The sequence below is a fragment of the Bos mutus genome, chromosome 8 (assembly GCF_027580195.1).
Source record: "Bos mutus isolate GX-2022 chromosome 8, NWIPB_WYAK_1.1, whole genome shotgun sequence".
NCBI classification, from domain to species: Eukaryota; Metazoa; Chordata; class Mammalia; order Artiodactyla; family Bovidae; genus Bos; species Bos mutus.
In genome coordinates this window covers 7,633,341-7,653,501 of record NC_091624.1, presented here as the reverse complement: position 1 = coordinate 7,653,501, position 20,161 = coordinate 7,633,341, and the positions used below count along the sequence as shown (strand labels likewise).

General features: G+C 48.9%; 1 protein-coding gene across 1 annotated transcript in view; it reads left to right on the top strand.

Moving 5' to 3' along the window:
- Window positions 1–1,453: 1,453 nt before the first annotated feature.
- Window positions 1,454–20,161, top strand: part of PAPPA (pappalysin 1) — a 267,243-nt gene continuing 248,535 nt past the window's right edge. Inside the window, 2 exon segments of the mRNA XM_070375021.1 lie at window positions 1,454–1,872; window positions 1,875–2,189. Coding sequence (XP_070231122.1) covers window positions 1,770–1,872; window positions 1,875–2,189 — 418 coding nt within the window. The 5' untranslated portion in view covers window positions 1,454–1,769.

Sequence of the window (20,161 nt, the reverse complement as noted above, 5' to 3'; positions counted from 1 at the left end):
AGTTAATCTCCCCGCAGGCTTCCAGCTCACTATCCACATGCAAGCCTCACACAGCATATTTTTATCACTGTTCTATTTGAACAAGCCAGTAACTAATAATTTTAATATACCACTGCTAACTCACTTTAACTTATTTAACACTTGGAAGGGGAAAAAAAAAAAAACAACTGTTTTGCCATAAGGGGGAGCTTTTGAGTTCTACAAAGAGGGGGAAAAGAAAAAGAAAAAAAAAAAAAAATTACATATATGTCCCAGTTCAAAACAGATCTACAAAGCAGCAAATGGTCAGATCCTTACCTGAGACTTTAACAGTGTCAGAAGGACCTGAATTTCTTAGATGGAAAAAAAGAAAAAGACAAAATGATAGGTGTTTTTTTTTTTAATTTTTTATATAAAGCTGAAATAATTTCTAACAAATTTCTAACAAATTTAAAAGTATTCAGGAGTATTCAGAGACCTAGTTGTGCTGAGTCTACAGCTTCGGGAAAGCAAATGCCTTTTCTAGTTGCTTCTGATGATTCCTTGAGGACTTTGGGACAACATTTGGACTAACTGAAGCCAGCACCGCGGCTCAGGAAAGAGGGGGAGACCTTCACCACTGCATAACTTTAAGGGGATTCCAAGAGGGAAAAGGAGAGGGAAGGCAAGAGAAGGGAAAGAAGAGGGGAAAGAAGGAGAGGGAGAGAGATACGGAGTGGAAGGAGGGAGAGAAGTGAGGGTGAGAAAGGAGAATGAAAGAGGGAGAAAGAGCATTACCAAAAAAAAAAAAAATCTGAGAATCAAGTTTCAAGACTCTTTATGTGCTATAGAGAAGGATGAGGTTGACCAGCAAAGTGCAAAGGGGATCCTGAGAGAAGAGAGATTTTTCTCCCCTCCAGTAGGAAAAAAAATAAAAATAAAAAGATGGGAGGAGGGGTGTGAAGGAGGGGGGAAAAAAAAGCAAGCAAAACAAAACAAAAACAGGAATGTGTGTTTTGAGCAGGAATGAGGAGAGCTGGGAGGACCATAAGGGGGTGTGTACAGAATTTCATTAAATTGTTACTTTAAGATTGTCTTCTTAAAAAAAAAAAAAAAAAAGGGGGGTGGAGAAGCGGAGAGAAGGAGGCAAACGGGAAGGTGGAGGACGGCTGGGTAGCTCGGCCTCTCCAAACTGATTGATTAGTCATGATCCCCGCAGTTTTAACTAGGACTCATTCAATTGGGGAGGTGGAGCGCTCGGGAGCAGATTAGCATACGCTTGTTTACTCATCTTCTGAGGGATTTTTCCCCCCTCTTTCCTTTCATTTTGTGAAGAAGGAGGGAGGGGAGGGGGGACTGGGGGGGGGGGAGAAGGGGGTTGTGGCTTGTGTTATAAAGGACGCAAAAAATAAATAAATTAGAGCATCTTTTGGGGGGGAGGGAATTCAGCGGATCAGTGTCTTAGAGGAGCTTTTTTTTTTTTTTTTAAGAGCGAGAAATCATATAAAATAAAATGAAATAAAACAAGGAGGAAGGCAACCAGCTGTTAGAGGGGGGAATAAGGCAGATAAAGGAGCGGAGAGAGAAATTAATTGCCAACCAGGAGGAGTTGGGCTGTATTTTTTCAAAGGTGGGGGGAGTGGAGCACACACCTTGAGGAGGAAAGCGAGAAAGAAAAGAAAAAAGCAAGTGGAAGGGGGGGCTCGCCCAAGAAGGGTGAAGAAGCGAAGAAAGTCGAGGCGCCGAGGCTCCTAAAGCTGGCAGCTCCGGGCGGCGGTGCAGGGGCGAAGGGGGCGGGGGGACCGTCGGACATGCGGCTCTGGAGTTGGGTGCTGCGCCTGGGGCTGCTGAGCGCCGCGCTGGGCTGCGGGCTGGCCGAGCGCCCCCGCCGGGCCCGGAGAGACCCGCGGGCCGGCCGCCCCCGCGCCCCGCCGCCGGCCCGGCCACCTGCGCCACCCGGGCGGCCCGCGGCCGCCGCGCCTCGCCGCCGCCGCCGCCGCCGCCGCCGCCGGGCGGTGCCTGGGAAGCCGTGCGCGTCCCCCGGCGGCGGCAGCAGCGGGAGGCAAGGGGCGCCGCGGAGGAGCCGAGCCCGCCGAGCCGGGCGCTCTATTTCAGCGGGCGAGGCGAGCAGCTGCGCCTGCGAGCCGACCTCGAGCTGCCCCGGGACGCGTTCACGCTGCAAGTGTGGCTGCGAGCAGAGGGGGGCCAGAGCTCTCCGGCGGTGATCACAGGTAGGCAAGGGCTCCCGGGCGGGCGCTGCACCGGCCCCGCGGCCCCAGGGGCGCGCGGGTGCCTGGGCGCGGGTGGCGGGATGGTCGGGGGGCTGGAGGGTGTGTCTGTGCAGGAGCCGCCGCTCAGCTGGCGGCTCAGAGGCTCCAGGACGAGCCGCGAGCCTCACTTTGCCCCATCTGCCGAATGGGCGCGCTCGGAAGGTGTCTCTGCCTAGCCCCTCCGGAAGAACGCAGGGAGCGCTCCCGGCCACCCCAGACCGCAGTTGATGAGGGCTGGTCTCGGGGAGCCTTGTGCACAAGAATCGTGTTTTGGATGTTCAGGTGGACTGTCTCTGTTCGGGATGGTGGGGAGGACGACCCAGTTGGGATGCATGCGAATAGAAGCTAGGGACCATTGATTTCTTTGGCTTTTTAATGGAGATGACCCCCACCCCCATCCCCGCTTTACTTAGCCCAGTTACCCTGAAAGCCTACAAGCTTGTTGTGATCCTTAGGACTTAAAAGTACTTGAAGTGCCCCAAAGTCGCTCTGTACTTGCTGCCTGCCTCTGGGATGAACCCCCTACCCCCAGCCACCCACAGACACGCACGCACACTGCCGTCCCGTGTTCTCTCTTTTCAAGCCCCTTGCCTGTCATTCGGAGCTGGGGTGAGACTTTCCGCCTGCACACCCAGCCAGTCTTCCCGGGACTAGGCTGCGAAACGGGGCGCTTTTCTCATTGGGGACTTTTACAAGCCCGTAATGAATTTAGGTTCCCCTCCTCACACCCTCCCCTTTCCATAGCAAAACCCACAGTGAAACCGGACACTTCGCGAGGGTTGCAAACCTTAGAAATCCTCCAGCATCCATTTTCCCCCCTCTTAATGAATCTGTGGCAATGTCTTTAATAAAACTGGGGGGCCGAAAGGGAGGGGGCGGCGCTGGAGGAGAGGAGGAAAGTTTTGCCTCTGCTGGCTGGGAGATTCCCTCCCTGCACAAACAATCTTGCCCCGTCCTCGGATGGCTCAGAGTGAGAGTAGGGGTTCCCCCATCGATGCAGCCAGGAAACGTGTTGGAGGCGTTTTGCGATCCCACCCCCTTACACACACTTTCTTAGAAGGGAGAGAGCTCTGAGTTCTCCGGGCAGTCCGGCTTCTTTCTGTCGTGGCATGGACCTTCTCAAATGTTGCTAACTCTGTCCTATTTACATCAAGCCCATTTCGGGGACCCAAACTCTGCTGCCGTACTAAGTAAGCACATACCGCAAAGCTCCGCTCTCCCGCTACCGAATCCCAAACCGAGAGCTACAAAGTGACTTTCCCCCATGCCTGACGTCATCATATGCTATTTTTTTCTCTTTTTTTTTTTTTTTTTTGCGTCTCAGGAAGGAGAGGGAAACTGAGCTCATTCAGTTTTAGCCCCCAAGCCCCAGTCAGCCAGAGGGGTTTATAATGTAGAGAAGAGACGGTACTCATAATAGTAATGCTGATGCTTATAATTCAGGGCTGTGGTATGTTTACTTCTCTTTCGGAACACAGGAAAAACACAGAGCCTGCTACTTGGAGATTTTTTTTTTTAATGAGTAGATCTGATTTTTTCCTAGTCTATACCTATGGTACAGGGGTTTGGAAACCTTCTCCTCCAGAGTGGAGAGCCCAGGGTTATAGAGGTATCATCAATGAAAAGGTAGTAAATGCACTTTTTCAAAACAAACAAACACGTACATATAGCACCTGAGATTCCACAGGAGCCTGCTTTATAAATGTCTGCAATTCAGACAAGGAGCCCCCTCTTGACACACATACTCTCTTGAGCACTCATTCACTCTCTCACACAAAGATTGTGCAGTAAAATACTTTAATTGGATGGGGGACGTTAGGTTATTATTGCTTGTATAAAATGCCTGGTCCATTTTATGTGTGGAAATAACATTCCTCTCAAAACGAGAAAGAAAAAAAAAGTCACTGCTGCTGTGTAGCCCCAGAAAGCTCAGAGCTTTTCTCCCTAGGATTCTGGTGGATTTTTTTTCCCCTCCCCTAGTTGAATCTGAGCCAGATTTGACGGTGTGTAAACACCTGGCCTTGAGCCAGAAAAGACTCATTCTGCGTATCCTCCACACGGTACAGGCTGTGGGACTGAAAAGAACCTGCTTCTCCTTGAATTAAAACGCAAACAAACAGAGGTTCTTTGCAGAAACACTTTTGCAGCTCCTTCCTCCGTGTCAGTTCAGGCTGGGAGAGGCAGGGCCGGCTGAGGTGGGCAATTTGGACGAGGGTGTCAAGCCACGTCCTCCCGCAGCGACCTGGGGTGCCTGGTTGGCCACCTGACCTCTGCTGGCGCTCTCTGGCGGGGCGTCGCCACTTTCCTAGGAATCCCTGGTCACCTATCTTGAGAGAGCAGGCATCTCCCAGCAGGGACCTCACTGCTATTTCAGGCAGAAGGTTGCTGCCTCGCTGTCAGGCCAGGCTGCCTTACATCACTCTTTGCTGCAGGATTCAATTGGGTTTCGTAAAGGTCTAATTTTATGGTGCTGTTAACCGGGTCTGTCGTCTGGCAGAGGCAGGCCTCGCCGCTGCTGGGAGGCGGGCCATGCTCCCAGATCCGCCTGGGATGCTATTTCTACCCCGGTTCAAACTTCACTGACACCAGTTCAGACAGGCGCTCAGAGAGGCAGAGAAGAGTGAAGGAGCAGTTTGTTCCTGAAGCTCAGAAAACATGCCTTTTATTTTTTCCCAAAGGGAAGTGGCAGTGGGTGGGGGGGAATATATATATATATATATATACACACACACACACACACACACACATACACATGTCTGTACATATGTGTGTGTGTCGGTTGCTCAGTTGTGTCCAACTCTTTGCAACCCCATGGACTGTAACTCTCCAGGCTCATGTGTCCTTGGGATTTCCCAGGCAAGAATACCAGAGTGGGTTGCCATGCCCTCCTCCAGGGGATCTCCCCAACCCAGGAATTGAACCTGAGTCTCTCATGGTGCAGGCAAATTCTTTATCATCTGATCCACCAGGAAGCCCACATATATATGTGTGTGAGTATTAATAAAAATGAAAAGGCTTATGCAGGCAAAAGCAGAGCTAAAGTTAGAAAGTGCCTGTGTGCCGGAGTCTCTGAATGGCCCACCCACGGTGGATGGTCTGAGGGTTGAAGAGTCCTTTAAGGCTGTTGTGAAAAGGGTCCTAGGAGGTCCCCCAGGCCTGATCTTGTCTCTTAGGCCAAACAGGGAGATAGATGCAGCCAGGGGAGGGGTCCCCTGTGGCAGGAACTAGGATTTGAGCCTGGTCCTGTCCATTCCCAGGCCTTACCCACTATCCTGCTGAGAAAACCCGTCCGAGAAACACCGTCACCTCCCACCCTTCACAGACCCACCACCCAGCCACTTGGGGCATGGCAATTGGGGTTCCCTTTCAAGTCTGGGGGTGAGGGGGGCTTGTTGACACATCTTTTTGCCTTTATAGCGTACCAGGCAGGATCCAGATCCCTGCCCCTCATCCCCACCTGCCCTCCCCCACCATACCTCTCCAGTTTGACAGAAAGAGAAAGAAGGGGAAGAAAAAGAAAACAAGACTCAATTTGCTCCAAGGAGCAGAGGCCCCGAGCAGCAGTTAATCTTGTTAAAGTTTCTCTGACCTGCTAGATAAGTGAAATGTGGACCCCACAAGTACGGCTACCTCCTCCCGCCCCCATGCCTTAGTGACCCAGAATCCCTGCTCACAAGAAGGAAAGGATTTACCTGAATCCCCTCCAGCACCTCCTCCTGCCATGCTTCTTTCCTTTGTTCTAAATGTTGGACTACTGAGTTGACAGGCTACTGAGAAGAGACCTTTATTTCCGCCCTTCTGCAGCCCGCACTTCCCACAACCCACTCAATCCCAAAAGAGCCTTGGCTCTGTGGACTGAGGATACTTAGTGGCAGGAAGGAAAGTGACTCTTCCTGGGTGCCTCCCAGGTGCCAGGCGCTGAGCTAGGTGCTTGCCTTGTGTCTGCCAGTTTCACCCTCACAGCCACCCTGCAAGGGGGGCATTGTCACCTCTGTTTTCCAAATGAGGAAACAAAGTCTCAGAGGGTGGAAGCTACTTAGCCCGAAGTGGACAGAGCCCAGGTGTGACCTCGAGCTGCAAGTGTCCGCTTCTTCTTCAGCAGTACTTTTGGAGAGAGAAGGAGTGGCCCCCTTTCCTTCTTTAGACCTGCTGCGGACAACTCCTTTCTGCCCCTCTGTGTGCTAACTGTATTCCTGCAGATGAAATGGGATAAAACGTGAATCTAAATCTCCTTGGAACTCTGGATGTGACTCACATATCTGGGTGTTTTGGTTTTTGTTTTGTTTTTTTTTTCTTTTCCCACCAAACTATCTATCAGACAGACGGGGCTTGGGATTTCTGTTGCCAATGACTTCCTGTGTGGTTTGAGTCAGGTCACTTTGTCTTTCTGTCCCTTTGGCTTCCTCTTCTGTAAAACGGGCATAGTGGTATCAGGATAATGCAGGGAAATAGGCAGGCAGAAAGTACCTGGCACAGAACCAGCTCGTCCTGGGGACTCAGTCAATGGCTGTGAGTGGTAGCTGGATCCAGTAAGTAACCCTCTTGCCTTTCCTAATTCGCCACCTTGCCTTCAGCCCGTTTATGCCATGTTCGGGCTTCCCTGCTGGAGTGGCTGGGGAGTCTGTCTAGAGTAGACAGTGTATCTTGGGGAACAAACAGTTGGGCCCCTTCAGATCCCTTCCTTGCACTTTGATTTCCTCTTCTTTGACCTACTTGGATGACTCCTTGGTGATAAGGGCCAGAGGAGGGCCACCAGCACAGGACCAATGACTAGGAAAGCCAGTTAGCACCCAGAGGGAGAATACACCCTCAGGAACAGAAGCCCGACAGTGGCCACAGTGCATCCCGGTCACAGCTCTGTGGTCACATGCCTCTCACTCCTTCCCCAGACACTCCCCTGACTATCACGTTGCCCCAGCCAGCACTTCACGTGGACAGATCGGGTGACGGAGGCTGCATCACCCTCGCCCCACTATACCGAGGAGGGCAAACTGGAGGCTAAGAGGTGGAGGGCTCAGGAACGTGGGTTTTGCATGGTCAGCCACGCATGGACTGTGTCCAGCAGCCCATGGAGAAAGAGGGAAATTGAGGGCCAGCATCACACAGGGGCTGAGAACTGAACTGTATCCATAAGCTACCCCTCTCAAGGTGGCCTGGGAGGTGATTTGGTTGAGTTGCTCCCATTTCATAGCACTGAAAATCACCAGCTTTTAAAACCTCCTGCTGCCCAGCTGCCTCCCAGGGATTCAGAGGTCGACGGTCTGGCACTGGCCTGGGCAGCGGTGTTTTTCGAAACCTTCTCAGGAGATGTGGAAGGGCCACCACATCAGAAGAACCGCTGATCCTGCTTGATGTCTCCCTGCTCTGCAGGTGGAGAAACTGAGGCCTTGGGCAGGGGTAGGGAGTAGGGCTTTCTGCTTACCCAGCTGGTCGGTGGCAGAGCTTTTAGAGAAGTTCAGCTGTTCCAGTTCTGAATTACCATCAGAAGGGACCCCCTTTCCATTCCCAATTCCACTGTGGTTCCTAGGGGCAGGGTGTGTGTATGTGTGTGTGTGTACATTCACACGCACACTGACATTCCATTTTTTTCAAATCTGGTCCTGTATGTGAAGCCACATTCTCACCTTCTGGTACCTCCTTTAAAGAGCAAACACTCCTTCACAAAGGGGATAATACATGGAGTGCCACACATCTGAGTTCAAATGGACCTCTCACCATGCTTGAGCAGTGAGGTGTATTTTTTTTCTGAGGAATAAGAGGTGGAAGGAGGGAAGGAACCCCAGCTAAGGCATTCCCCACTTTGCCCAGGGCTAGTCCTTCCTGAAAGAAGGCAAGTGTTCCTATCATCCCAAATCCCCTCACCTTATGATCACTCTGAAACCAGCGCTGGCTGTAGGGTGTCTTAGATGAGAGAGAAGACCCCCAGGGACCCCAGGTAGGAGGACCCCCTATACAAGCAGCCTGAGCCTCATCTACCTATGGCTGGTCCAGGGCTTAAGAATTCAGTAAGTGCCTGCTTCTCCCCTCACCTGCTGCCCCGTCTCTGGAATTTAATTTCCTTTCCCTCAGTGTCTCTTTTATCTTTTTTTCTTGCTGCGCTGAGGACTCTGCTTCATGCCTTGATGCACTTACTAGAAACATTCAACTCAGACCTGACTTGTGGGTCTTGGCCCTTTAGCTCCTTTGAAAACCTGGAACTGAGAGCCAGGAACTCTGGACTCAAGTCCCAGCTTGGCCTCCTCTGAGCTGTGTGACCTGGAGCCTCTGGGGAGAGAGTTGCAGGTGTGGTTACAGTCAACACCCCCATCTCACATGTTGTCACGAGAACCAGGTGAGACAATGGCAGGAGAAGCTCTCGGCTGAGATCAGAATCTAGTCCATAGGTCCACACTGGTTGGAGGATCCAGAAAGTGAGAGATGTGAGTGCTTTGTACGATCCACGTTGTTCCTGGAAAGGCACCTTTATCATCATTCTTCACACTCCAACAATAAACAGTGATTGAGTTAGCAAACCTTTCCCTATGTGTGACCTCACTGGAATCCTTTGATGTTGGAATTAACAGGTCTGCCTCACTTGCCGTGTGACCCAGACAACTTAACTGCTCCTCTCTGCTTCAGTGTTCTCAGCGTGCGTAGCTGGGTAGCAATGAAACAGGGGCTTTCACACTGGAAATCCTAAGATTTCCACAATCTTAGGAATGCCCTGAGGAGAGGTGATGGAGAAGGAAATGGCAACCCACTCCAGTGTTCTTGCCTGGAAAATCCCAGGGATGGGGGAGCCTGGTGGGCTGCTGTCCATGGGGTCGCACAGAGTCGGACACGACTGAAGTGACTTAGCAGCAGCAGCAGCAGCAGGGAAAAGATGAAGGGAAGCAAACCATTCTGCGTCCTGTACCTTCCCTTCCCCTATACTGCCTGAATTGTGTGATTCTACAAGACTTCCTTTGAAGGACTGTGTGAGTTTCTCAGTGACAGAATTCAAGTGGACACGGGCTGACATTGTTAACTTTGTTAGTCATGATGCCGGTATTGTGATTATACATTTTTAAAGATCTATTCTGTTAGAAATGCGTACTGAAGTATTTATGGATAAAATGACGTTATGTCTATTTTGTTTGTTTAAAGTGTTCCAGGAAAAAAAAAATTAGGATGTTGGGGGGAAGAGGGGTAGATGAAAGAAGATTGGCAGACTGATGATCGCTGAAGCCAGATGACAGAAAACAACGGGCTTCAATGCAGGTTTTGTCTGTCCTCCTGTGCCTGATTGAAGAATTCCATCATAAAAAGTTTAAAAGAGTTGGAGAGCCACAGGAGGAGCTGAAGTCTTAGATCCCTGTGTGATCTGTGAGCTGACAGGTTTCCAACTGCATTTCAGCAACTTGGAGCGGGTTAGGGACTCTCCCAAGGTCACACAAAGAGTAAATGAAAGTCAGGGTGCAGACATGGGAGCTCCCTCGGCCCTTCTTCCTATACACCTGTGAACCCAGGTGACTGGCCGTCCTGGAGAGCTTTCGAGGAAGACAAGAGACAGGAGGGGCAGGTGGAGCCTTGCAGAGCAATTAGAAATGTCCGTGAGGGCATTCCTTGCTGTATGGAACCATCCCCAGCATTGGGAAGCATTTTACATCCTTGGTTTTGTGCATAAGAATCCCCTAGAATCTCCTAATCATTGTGACAGCCCAAAACACACTGTGACCATTCACACACAGGCACGCGCGCACACACACACACACACACACACTCATTCACGTTTCCACCTACCCCTGTTTCTTTCTTTCTTTCTTTATTTTTTGGCTCCTTCTTTCTCTGCATCTCCCATGGCCCTGGAAGCCTTCTAGAACCTTCTAGAGCCCGGTGGGGATGGAGGAGGAGGATAAACTATAGTTGACTAAGAAAGAGCTGACACCCTCAGGAAACGGGAGGAAGGAGCATATGTTTACTGAGGACGTATTTTGTAATGATTGACGGTAGAACTCGAGTCAGGCTGCCTGAGTGTGACTGGCTGGTTCTCCAACCTGCCAGTTGTGTGACCTAGGGCAAGTTACTTAATATCACCAAGCACCACTTTTCCGCTCCGTGAAATGCGGATGATACTGGCTCCTACTTCATAGGGTTGTTTTGAAGATTAACTGGGCCTCCATGTGGAAAACGCTTAGTAATGGAATCTAGACCACGGGGAAGCACCCAGTAAACGCTAACTCGTGTGGGTCTTGTGTGTGTCCGGTCCTTGCTACACGCCATTTCTAATTCTCTCAATAACTCTATAAATTAGACATGTTTATCTCCTTTGGCAGAGCTAGGAATTGCCTTTCCCTCCCTCCCCACTCAGGAAAGGCTTGTTCCTGTCGTCTTCACATAAAACAAAAACTAAAATGAAGGACAAAGAGAATAAACACTTTATCATTTCCTGTCACAGAAGCAGCATGGGTTCATTGTACAGACTCTAAGCAAAGCAGATTAAAAACAAGGAGCAGTGTAGGACATGTCCCTCCCTGCCCAAGTATTCAACAAGTATTCAGTGAGTTTCTTCTGCATGCCAGGCACAGTTTTAGGCTGTCAGTACAAAGCAAGGAACAAAAGAAGATATCTCTGACCTCAGGGAGTTTATATTCTGGAGTCGGGGGTGAGAAGTGAGAAGGAAGAAGAGGCAGAAGACGAATGAGTAAGGAAACTCACCTCATCATGTTGGGTGAATGTTTATGAACATAGACAAAATAGGAAGAGGGAGTTGCGTGGGGCTGGGGTGGCAGGAAGAGGAGGGAGGCAGTGATGAGAAGTCACTCTGGACCAGAGGCCTCAGAGCAGAGGGGGGTTGGCTGGAGGAGGCTGTGGGGTTTGGAGAAGGAAGCACAAGGGGCTAAGGGCAGGGGGTGGAGGGCGGGGGTCAGGTCCAGACCAGCGCAGTCCTCAGCTTGCTGTTGACTTTGGGTAACGCACTTTCCTTCTTGGGGCCCACTTTCCTCATCCGAACAGTGGGGGTGAGGAGGAGCTCATCCTTGTCTGTCTTTGGCCTAGAGGCCTGTCCAGCAGAGGTCCCCTGGGGCCCCGTGATCCTCACGATCAGTGCTGGCAGTCGTTCCCGTGCTCCTCCTTTTTGAGTGAGGCTTCCTCCACCAGGTGGCGCTTGTGCCCCTCGGGGACTAAGTCTTGCCCACACTGCTCCTCTTTGCCAGCTACACTCGTCCTTGAAAAAGGACATGGCGCCCCTTCTTGCTCAGGTATCACTGGCTGACCCCAACTTAGAATGTGGCTCTCTCATGGACATGTATGCTTTAATGTCTCCTCAAAAAGCCTCCTGTCCACAAGCAGAGTACCGACGGGTAGAATCTGCATCAAAGACTGACTGAAGACATTATGTAGGGAATATTGGTACTTCCCGAGAGCTGGAAGCCATCACATGAATGATATTGCTAATAATAGCTGCTGTAAATATATTTTTAAAAAACTCGCCAAGTGACCTTTTCAGTGAGATCACATCTTGGCTTATGGCTAGAATACTCAGGTTTCATAATTTCTTACTGTACAAAAGCCATTCCAGGCAAGTGGCTGGACACTGGCGTAGACCATTGGCCTTTTGGTCATGCTTATCACTTTAATCACATCACTTCATGATTAAAATACTAGAACTCGGGAGTCTGTAGCCATCTGTTAGTCTATTCTCCTTCTGGGAATCCCCAGCACTGTCATCCCCAGATTTTTCTTCCAACAAGAGAAAGAGAATGTTTTCCAGTATTACTTGTCACAAACCCAGGGACCATGGAAGAGTAGGAGAGATGGCCCTGTTTCAGTTTTGGAAAACCTGAGAGGGTCCCAGGTTCCAGTCCATTTGGAGGAAACAGAGACAGAAACTCTAGGAGGTGCTGGATCGCAGCTTGGGATCGAAGTGCGTGGGTCGTTGTTTAGTGGTTCAGTCATGTCCAGCTCTTTTCGTGACCCCTTGGACTGTAGCCCACCGGGCTCCTGTTCATGGGATTTCCCAGGTAAGAATACTGGAGTGCGTTGCCATGTCTTTCCCCAGGGGATCTTCTGAACCCAGGGATCGAACCTGCATCTCCTGCATTGGATGTAGCTTCTTTAGCACTGAGTCATCTGGGAGGCCAAGTATATGGATGGGGGAGCATAGAACTTGTTACGGATCCCTGATCTGCTGTTTTGCCTTTAAGAGACTGGTGGTCTAACCTGTACCTACCACCTTTGTAGGCAAGAAGCTATTCCTGCATCTGTCCCACATCCACTTCTTCTTAATTCTTTTTGCTCTATAAACAAGAAATACAGCTGAGCAGAATATCACCAGATATGTTTGTAAAGAGGGGTTTATTTCCCCCAATGAAACTGGAGATCTTTTGGCTACAGAGGCTGGTAAGAGTACAGAGAAAGAGCTGATAACAGGCCAATCAGGAACAAGGTGGCCTTGCTCTAAGAGATGCGCAGTACACATAAAATGTAAGGAAGGAAGGCATCCTCTACTCTGGTGAAGAAACATTCCCATAAGTGCAGAGAACCCAGGGGTTTGAGAGTCAGCATCAGAGCCATTCGTTCCCAGGATGAGAAACCAAGGGGTGGTAGAAACAGTGACTTGTCCAAACCAGTGACCATTCAGGGTAAGATCCTCTGTCTTCTGAGTCTTAGGCCAGGGCTAGGTCTGCTTCCCTCCTTGCTTTGCATCCTTCCCTATCAAAGTACCATCTCTGCTGAGGAGCATCATTTATCTCCAGATTCTGCTGGACTCTGGACTCACAGATCCAGCTGTCTATTGAAAATGTCAGCCTGCATTTCAAACTCAACATGTCCAAAGCTGAATCCTCTTTCTTCCAAAATTCCTTCTGTCCTCATCTAGTGTCACCTGCCCTAGATATGTCACCCACCAAATGGCAACCCACTCCAGTGTTCTTGCCTGGAGAATCCCAGGGACGGGGGAGCCTGGTGGGCTGCCGTCTCTGGGGTGGCACAGAGTCGGACACGACTGAAGCGACTTAGCAGCAGAAGCATATTTATCCTGTCTGTCCTGCCTTTTTAACATGTTTATAGCCAACCTTCCTTCCCCTTTCTTAGCTTAGGCTTTCTTCATCTCTTGCTTTGACTCTTCCCTTAGAATTGTAAGTGCCCACTTCTCTGAGCCTCAACTCCAACACCTCCTTCAACCTGTCCTTCAGCTTTCCGCAGTCAAATCTTGCTACAGTGCTAATCTGCCTCTACTGCCTCTAGCTAGAGGCCCTTCAATAGCACTGCAGTTATTTACAGTCCCCCAGATAAATGCCATAGGCTTTTCCCCATCATTTTCTTTACTTGACATACCTCCTAGATCCCCTAGATCCTTGACATACCTTTCTATCCCCACATAGAAATGTTGCAGGCACCGTGTTGCAGAGCGCTTAAGCATCTAGAGGATTCTGCTCAATGTTCCTCTTCTGGGAAACCCTTTCTGACTCTTCCCCAAATACCGCTTGTTTGCCACCTCTCTTATGCATCTGTCTCGATATGCTCTGCACACATTTATCAAAACACCTGGAATTCTTTATCACGTTTTATCCTGTGCAAATTAGGGGTCCTCTCAGCTTCTCTACTGCCTGGCCGCACGCCTCGCTTATAAGCAAATACAGAGATTTTTTGTTTAATGAATGCATGAGTGGATAAAGGAACCAGCTACACTTCTAATGATTCTGGGAGAAAGAGCTTGGGAACCTCAGGCATGTTGCATTACGTAACCAAAACACATGACCTGGCCCGTGCGTCACACTCAGAAACATTACACAGTGGTTAATTCCATTTCCCCTTGAGCAAAGAAGTCAGAAGGGAAAAGAAAAGATAATCTGGCCTTCCCAAACACGGGCTGGGGGAGGGACAGTGTAGTCGACGCCTCCTCAACTCACATCTCGGCCTTTCTAATCCAAGCCCCAGACTAACCTTGGTCTTTCCCACTCTGTCCTTTGCCCATTTGCGAAGCGTTTGTTTTGTGTGTGCACAGCAGCACGTAATCCCAAGCTTTGCTGTCTCCTCCGGTTTCCACCCTGGTCCCCCCTCGCAGGTCCTTGCTGGGCCTCGGGTGTCCTAGCTGTCATATCTGTTGCCTGGGTTTTCCCTCCTTTGTGATTGGCGGGCCTCCCGTCGGCTGGCCTTGATCTTGTGAGCCCTTGGGGTGACCTTGGGGTCTGGAATCCTCTATCCGCTGTTTATATACCCTTGAGGGAGGAGACGCATTCTCAGCGGTAATAACAGTAATAAAAGCCGCCAGCTCATAACGAGCACTGACTGTGTGCTGGCCCTGTGCCGAGGGCTGCACACCGGACCCTCGGAGTTTGGTTTAGAAAGTGACATGATTTGCTGAAGGCCTCACGGCTTAAGGGTCGTGGAACTGGAGCTGAGGCCAGTTTAATTTTCTCTCTATCCATAGGGCCTAGTGCATTGTTTGGAATACAGTAACTGTTCAGTAAATGTTCCGTGAAAGGATGAATATATGTGAATGCTATATAGATGGCTGCCTAGCTGGCTGGTTGGATGGATGAGGCTACCCCCAGTGGCTAATGCAACCATCTACAGAGACTAAAGAGAAGGACAAAAGAGAAGGAATAGAGGGAGAGAGAGATGGAAGAAAAACTGGAATGAACATTATAAGACTTTAAAGAGATTGGCTAAGAAATCTCTTTGTTGTTCAGAATATATTTTATTTGCCAGTAACTTTTGAACAAAAAGGCCATTGATGTCTACCAGAGCATTTCCCACTTTTACATAGTCTACCAGGAGCTAATAAACTTTCAAAGATTCGCTCTGCCAAACATGTTTCTGGATTCCTCTTTTGGGAATCAGGCTTCCTTGATAGCTCAGCTGGTAAAGAATCCGCATGCAACGCAGGAGACCCCGATTCGATTCCTGGGTTAGGAAGATCTGCTGGAGAAGGGATAGGCTATCCACTGCAGTATTCTGGCCTGGAGAATTCCACCGACTATAGTCCATGGGATCGCAAAGAATCAGACATGACTGAGCCCCTTTCACTTTTGGGAATCAGGGCCTGAGAAATGTTCCCCCAGGAACATGCTCAGCAGAGACGGCGACCCTCTCACCATCTGAGGAGGGACCTGATACATTCAGAGCCAGTTTGGGCCCAATGTAGGTGGTATGCTGTGAGAACCAGGGGTTCTGAGCAGAAGAACGACTCTGGAGTAACGAGGCTGGTTTGTGATGTGCTCTCATTGGAGCTGATTAAGCCTCTATAGAGCCAGTAGTGAGTTCACAGGATTACTCCTTTACAAAAAACCCCACTGGGCTGATTAGAGCTGATCTGCTAGCAGCAAATATGATATCTTGTTCTTCCCTTTCCCAAGACAATAGAGTCTGCTTTATAAAATCTGCTCAGTTTTTAGATGAAGAAACGGAGATCTAGGCAAGTTAACTTGTTAAACTGGGTTGAGTGAGGTTAAGCGCACAAACTGGTAGCAAAATTGAAACTGGAACTGGGATCTCGTGACTCCCAGATCAGTGCTTTTTCCACCAGACACTTTGTTTTCCTTTACAGTGTCAGATGATGGATACATCTGTGGGTTCACGTTAGTGAGCTTATTAGAAATGTCATACAGCTGTTTATTAACTTAAGTATTTCTTACATGCCAAACCTCTGTCCTAGACATTCTGCAAAGTTGAATGGGAAATGGCAGTTTATTCAGAGAGGTAAGCTTCCCTTCTTTTCTTCCTTCCTTCCATCCATCCACCCATCTATTTGGTTACTGAGCAACCTTTACGTCTTTGCGTCTTACACACCGAGCTAGGAGATGCAGATTAAAAAGAACAGGGCACAGTTCCATCCCTTGGGGAACTCCCAGTCCTGGTGGCGGAAGCAGACTGGTAAACAGCTACATGACATCATGGTAACTGCTATAACTAAGCAATTAATAGAGTCCTGGAAAAGCTCAGAAGCAGAAAAACTATGTTGTTGCACATCTATGTTTGTTATGGGGGCTAGAAGGTACTCTGAGATTTGGGGGGCTGAAAAAGGTCCCTTCCCCCTAGAAGGGTTGGGGATTCGTGAAGTAGGTGGAGTGCGTGTGGAATGTGCGCCTTGCCCTGCATAAGGATGTGTACCATGCATGACGTTTTAAGCGTCGAACTGTAAGTCAAAGTAGAACAGTAAACACTCTTTGATTCATGTCTCCGCTAAGGACATTGACCTAGAGTAGCTTTTAGGAATATGACACTAGGAAATGATTCGACGATTCAGTCTATCACCACCCGAATCAAACCCAACAGCTCCATACTGCGTTTGTCATGCTCTTGTGATGCCTTCGTACTTGTCTTTCTCCACTTGTTTCCAGGCTCCATCTGAGCAGAGACCATTTCTGTCGTTATCGCTGCTTTATTCCTACCTGTCACACAGCGCCAGCCATGCTGGTGGTGCTCAGTCGACTTTGTGAAATGAATTGGAGATGGCTCCGCATAAGGGAGAAAAGAGGACGTCTGAAAGGAAAGGTGCTTTGAGAAATGATGATGAGCCTTCGAAGGGCCAGGCAATGAGAGCAAACGTGTTTGTGAATGACAGCCATTCGACACGGCTCTGGTTCCTCTGAGCTGACCCAATCCCTGTATATATTCCTGCCACCTTTCCCCTGTTACTAAGCCTCCTTTCTTTCTGATGAGCCAGTATATCATTCTATTGGCTTTCAGTCCTTCTCCCCCAGGCTTTCTCTCAGTTTCTCCTATCCTGTCCCTGGAGAGAGCTGCTAAAGAACCAGCTGCAATGGTGAGGATGTGCTCTGCAAGCCTCCCCTGTGCCCTGGAGACCTCCCAGAGGATGTGAACACAGCGTGAGGGCGAGAAGCATGCCTGCCATCTCAGCACACCTTCCCAGGGCTGGCACATTGCTGGGGTTTGGCAGATATGTGAATGGACTTCTGGATGCATGAATGCCATAAATTTGCAGCACTTCTGATCTGGTCTCTTCAGTTCACAGGTGGAGAGAATCTGATGGCCAGAGGAGGCAGGGAAAAGATTCCAAGTTCTGCTCCAACTCAGAGACAGAGAAGGACAAGAGTCCAGTTCTCCTGACCATTGTTCTATCTAGTTATATTTTTCTGGGATTTGAGTCCAGCTCACTTGAACTTGGTCATAGAGATTTTAGATCATTGATTCCTATAGTTGAGTAGGACCCAAACTATCCTTTTATAGCTGGGAAATCTAAAGTCCCAAGAATGGGAGAGGTTAAACCACACACCAGAGCTTCCCCAAAACCCTCTATGCATCTCCATAGAGTCAATAAAAATGTAGTATGTGCCCAATACTCTTAGAGGTGCAATGCTTAAAGACAGAACAGTTCCCTGCCCTCGTGGACTTAGTATTCTTGTGAGGAGAGAAAGACCATACATAGGGAATCAGTTGTAAGGGCTTATACAGTGACAAGCAATGAAAATGGATGCTGTGGAGAATGACCAGAGTAGAAGGACATCGATGCAGGTGGCCAAGCTGAAGCTTGAATGACAGATGAGGAGGAACAAGCTGTATGAAAAGACAAATAGAGTTCCAGAGAGAAAAAGAAAGAGACAGAAGAGCTAGTGCACAGAGCTTGAGGCAGGACAAAGAAGATTTAGCAGGTTGAAGAAGCAGATAGTCAAGCCATTACGAGACCTATGTTTCTGAAGCTAAAGGTAGCCCAGGTTGTGGAATGTGGATTTTGATCTAGATGAACTAGAAAGTTATCAGAGTTTCAACCAAGGAAGTTACAAGGTCTGGTGTTTGTTTTCCAAAGATCAGTTTGACCTCTATGTGGAAAATGAATCATACGAGACCAAGAGTAGAATGTCGATTATACCACTGTCGTGGTGTGAATTCACTAGTGATGTTATTGCTTAGTTCATTGTTTAGTTATTACTTAATATTTTGGTGAATATCATTACCACTTATTTCCTTGCTAATACCAGTACCAACTAAAATATCTGAATAGCACTAATATTTTAAACCAATAGGGGGAAGAGGGGTTCCTTGCATTTTGCTCCAGGAGGACTTGAAGACACTTGTCCTCAAGACATTTTCTGTAGAACTTTGAGACTGTGCCCATTGTTCTGGAGAGCGGGTTGAAAGTTTTCGTCAATTTCTAAAAGGGGTCTATGGCCCCCAAATGATGACTTAAATGCCTAAAAGAAGGAGACCTAAGGGGTCATTTCCTGAAGCCTGGTCCCAGCTCTCAAATCTGAACACTCTAGGAGATCTGTGAAAATGAGAATGTTGATGCTGAGTTGTCATATCAGACTGAGGAATTGCACTTTCCTTCATCTGTACCCTTGTTGGAGTAAATAGAATTGGGGACTTTTTTTCCCTCTGAGGAGAAGTTCGTTTATTCCTTAGAAATATAATCTACAACTTTGTTTATTCAAACTCTGTTCTCTGAGTTTCTCTGAGTTTTAAACTAGGCAAGTTCACTTCCAAAGTGGCCTGAGGTGGTCCTTATCGTAATTATTCACTGTGGACTTTACCCAGGAATCTGTGAATCCAAATATCCATCTACTCTTCCATCCATCCAGGCAGCACCCAACATCCACCCACCTACCCTCCTTCCCTCCCTCCCACCCTCCCTTCATCCCTCCTCCATACATTGATCTTTCCACCCTTTCATCAGTCCATGCCCTCACCAATGTATCCTTCCATCCATGTAGCCTATTTACCAGGCTCTCTGCTTCCCTGGTGACTCACATAGTAAAGCGTCTGCCTGCAGTGTGGGAGACCTGGGTTCCATCTCTGGGTTGGGAACATCCCTAGGAGAAGGGAATGTCTACCCACTCCAGCATTCTTGCCTGGAGAATTCCATGGACAGAGGAGCCTGGCAGGCTACAGTCCATGGGGCCAAAAAGAATCAGACACAACTGAGTGACTAACACTTTCACTGTTTTCACTTTTCTCATGCTAGAGCTAGGACAAGAGTTGCTGCTGCTGCTGCTAAGTCAATTCAGTCGTGTCCGACTCTGTGCGATCCCAGAGACGGCAGCCCACCAGGCTCCCCCATCCCTGGGATTCTCCAGGCAAGAACACTGGAGTGGGTTGCCATTTCCTTCTCCAATGCATGAAAGTGAAAAGTGAAAGTGAAGTCGCTCAGTCGTGTCCGACTCCTAGTGACTCCATGGACTGCAACCCACCAGGCTCCTCCGTCCATGGGATTTTCCAGGCAAGAGTACTGGAGTGGGTTGCCATTGCCTTCTCCGAGGACAAGAGTTAGGAGACTCCAGTTCTTGTCCTCACACCACTGTGAGTCCTTGACAAAAATCTGAGAAACCTCCACTGAACCGTTCACTTCTACTAGAACACAGTTAGAAAATCTCACTTCAGAAGTTGAAAACTACTTTGAAAAAAAATTCAAGTGCTTGTCCTGCTTAGTGACATGGTTTTAAGTATTCCCAGCAGTGCTCTGGATCCGGGTCTAGATGAATGGAGGCCCCTTTATCAACTCCAATATTTTAGATCAATAATGGCTTCTAGCTTGGGTCAGCAGGTGGTGGGAACCCAGTAGAGAATGTGAAATCGAGGCAGGGCTGGTGGGGAAAGGGCTGGCTGCATAGAGCGGGCAGAGAAGGGAGCTGATGGTCACTTAGCTTCTGGGACTGTCTTTTGCCCCCAAGACTTCACAATCCGTGTGTGCGCCTGGATGCATGATGTTGGAGGAAGCCCTCGTGGCATGAAGTTGTTTCAGTTTCCGAAGCATTTTGGACATGTACCTATCATATTCCCACTCGCCTTGTAAAACAAGCATTTTCATTTAATACAGTGAGGTCTTTGTATTCTCAACAACAAACACATGGTCTAAGGCTCGCGGACACAACCTGCCTTTTTCTTCAACACGCTCCGCTACCCACCCCCACCCCCACCAGACTCTGTCTGCCCTTACAAAGCCCAGCATCAGCAGAATATCTGTTTACAAACAAGGGCTCCTAGAGAACAGTATCAGAAGCTCGAACAATCCC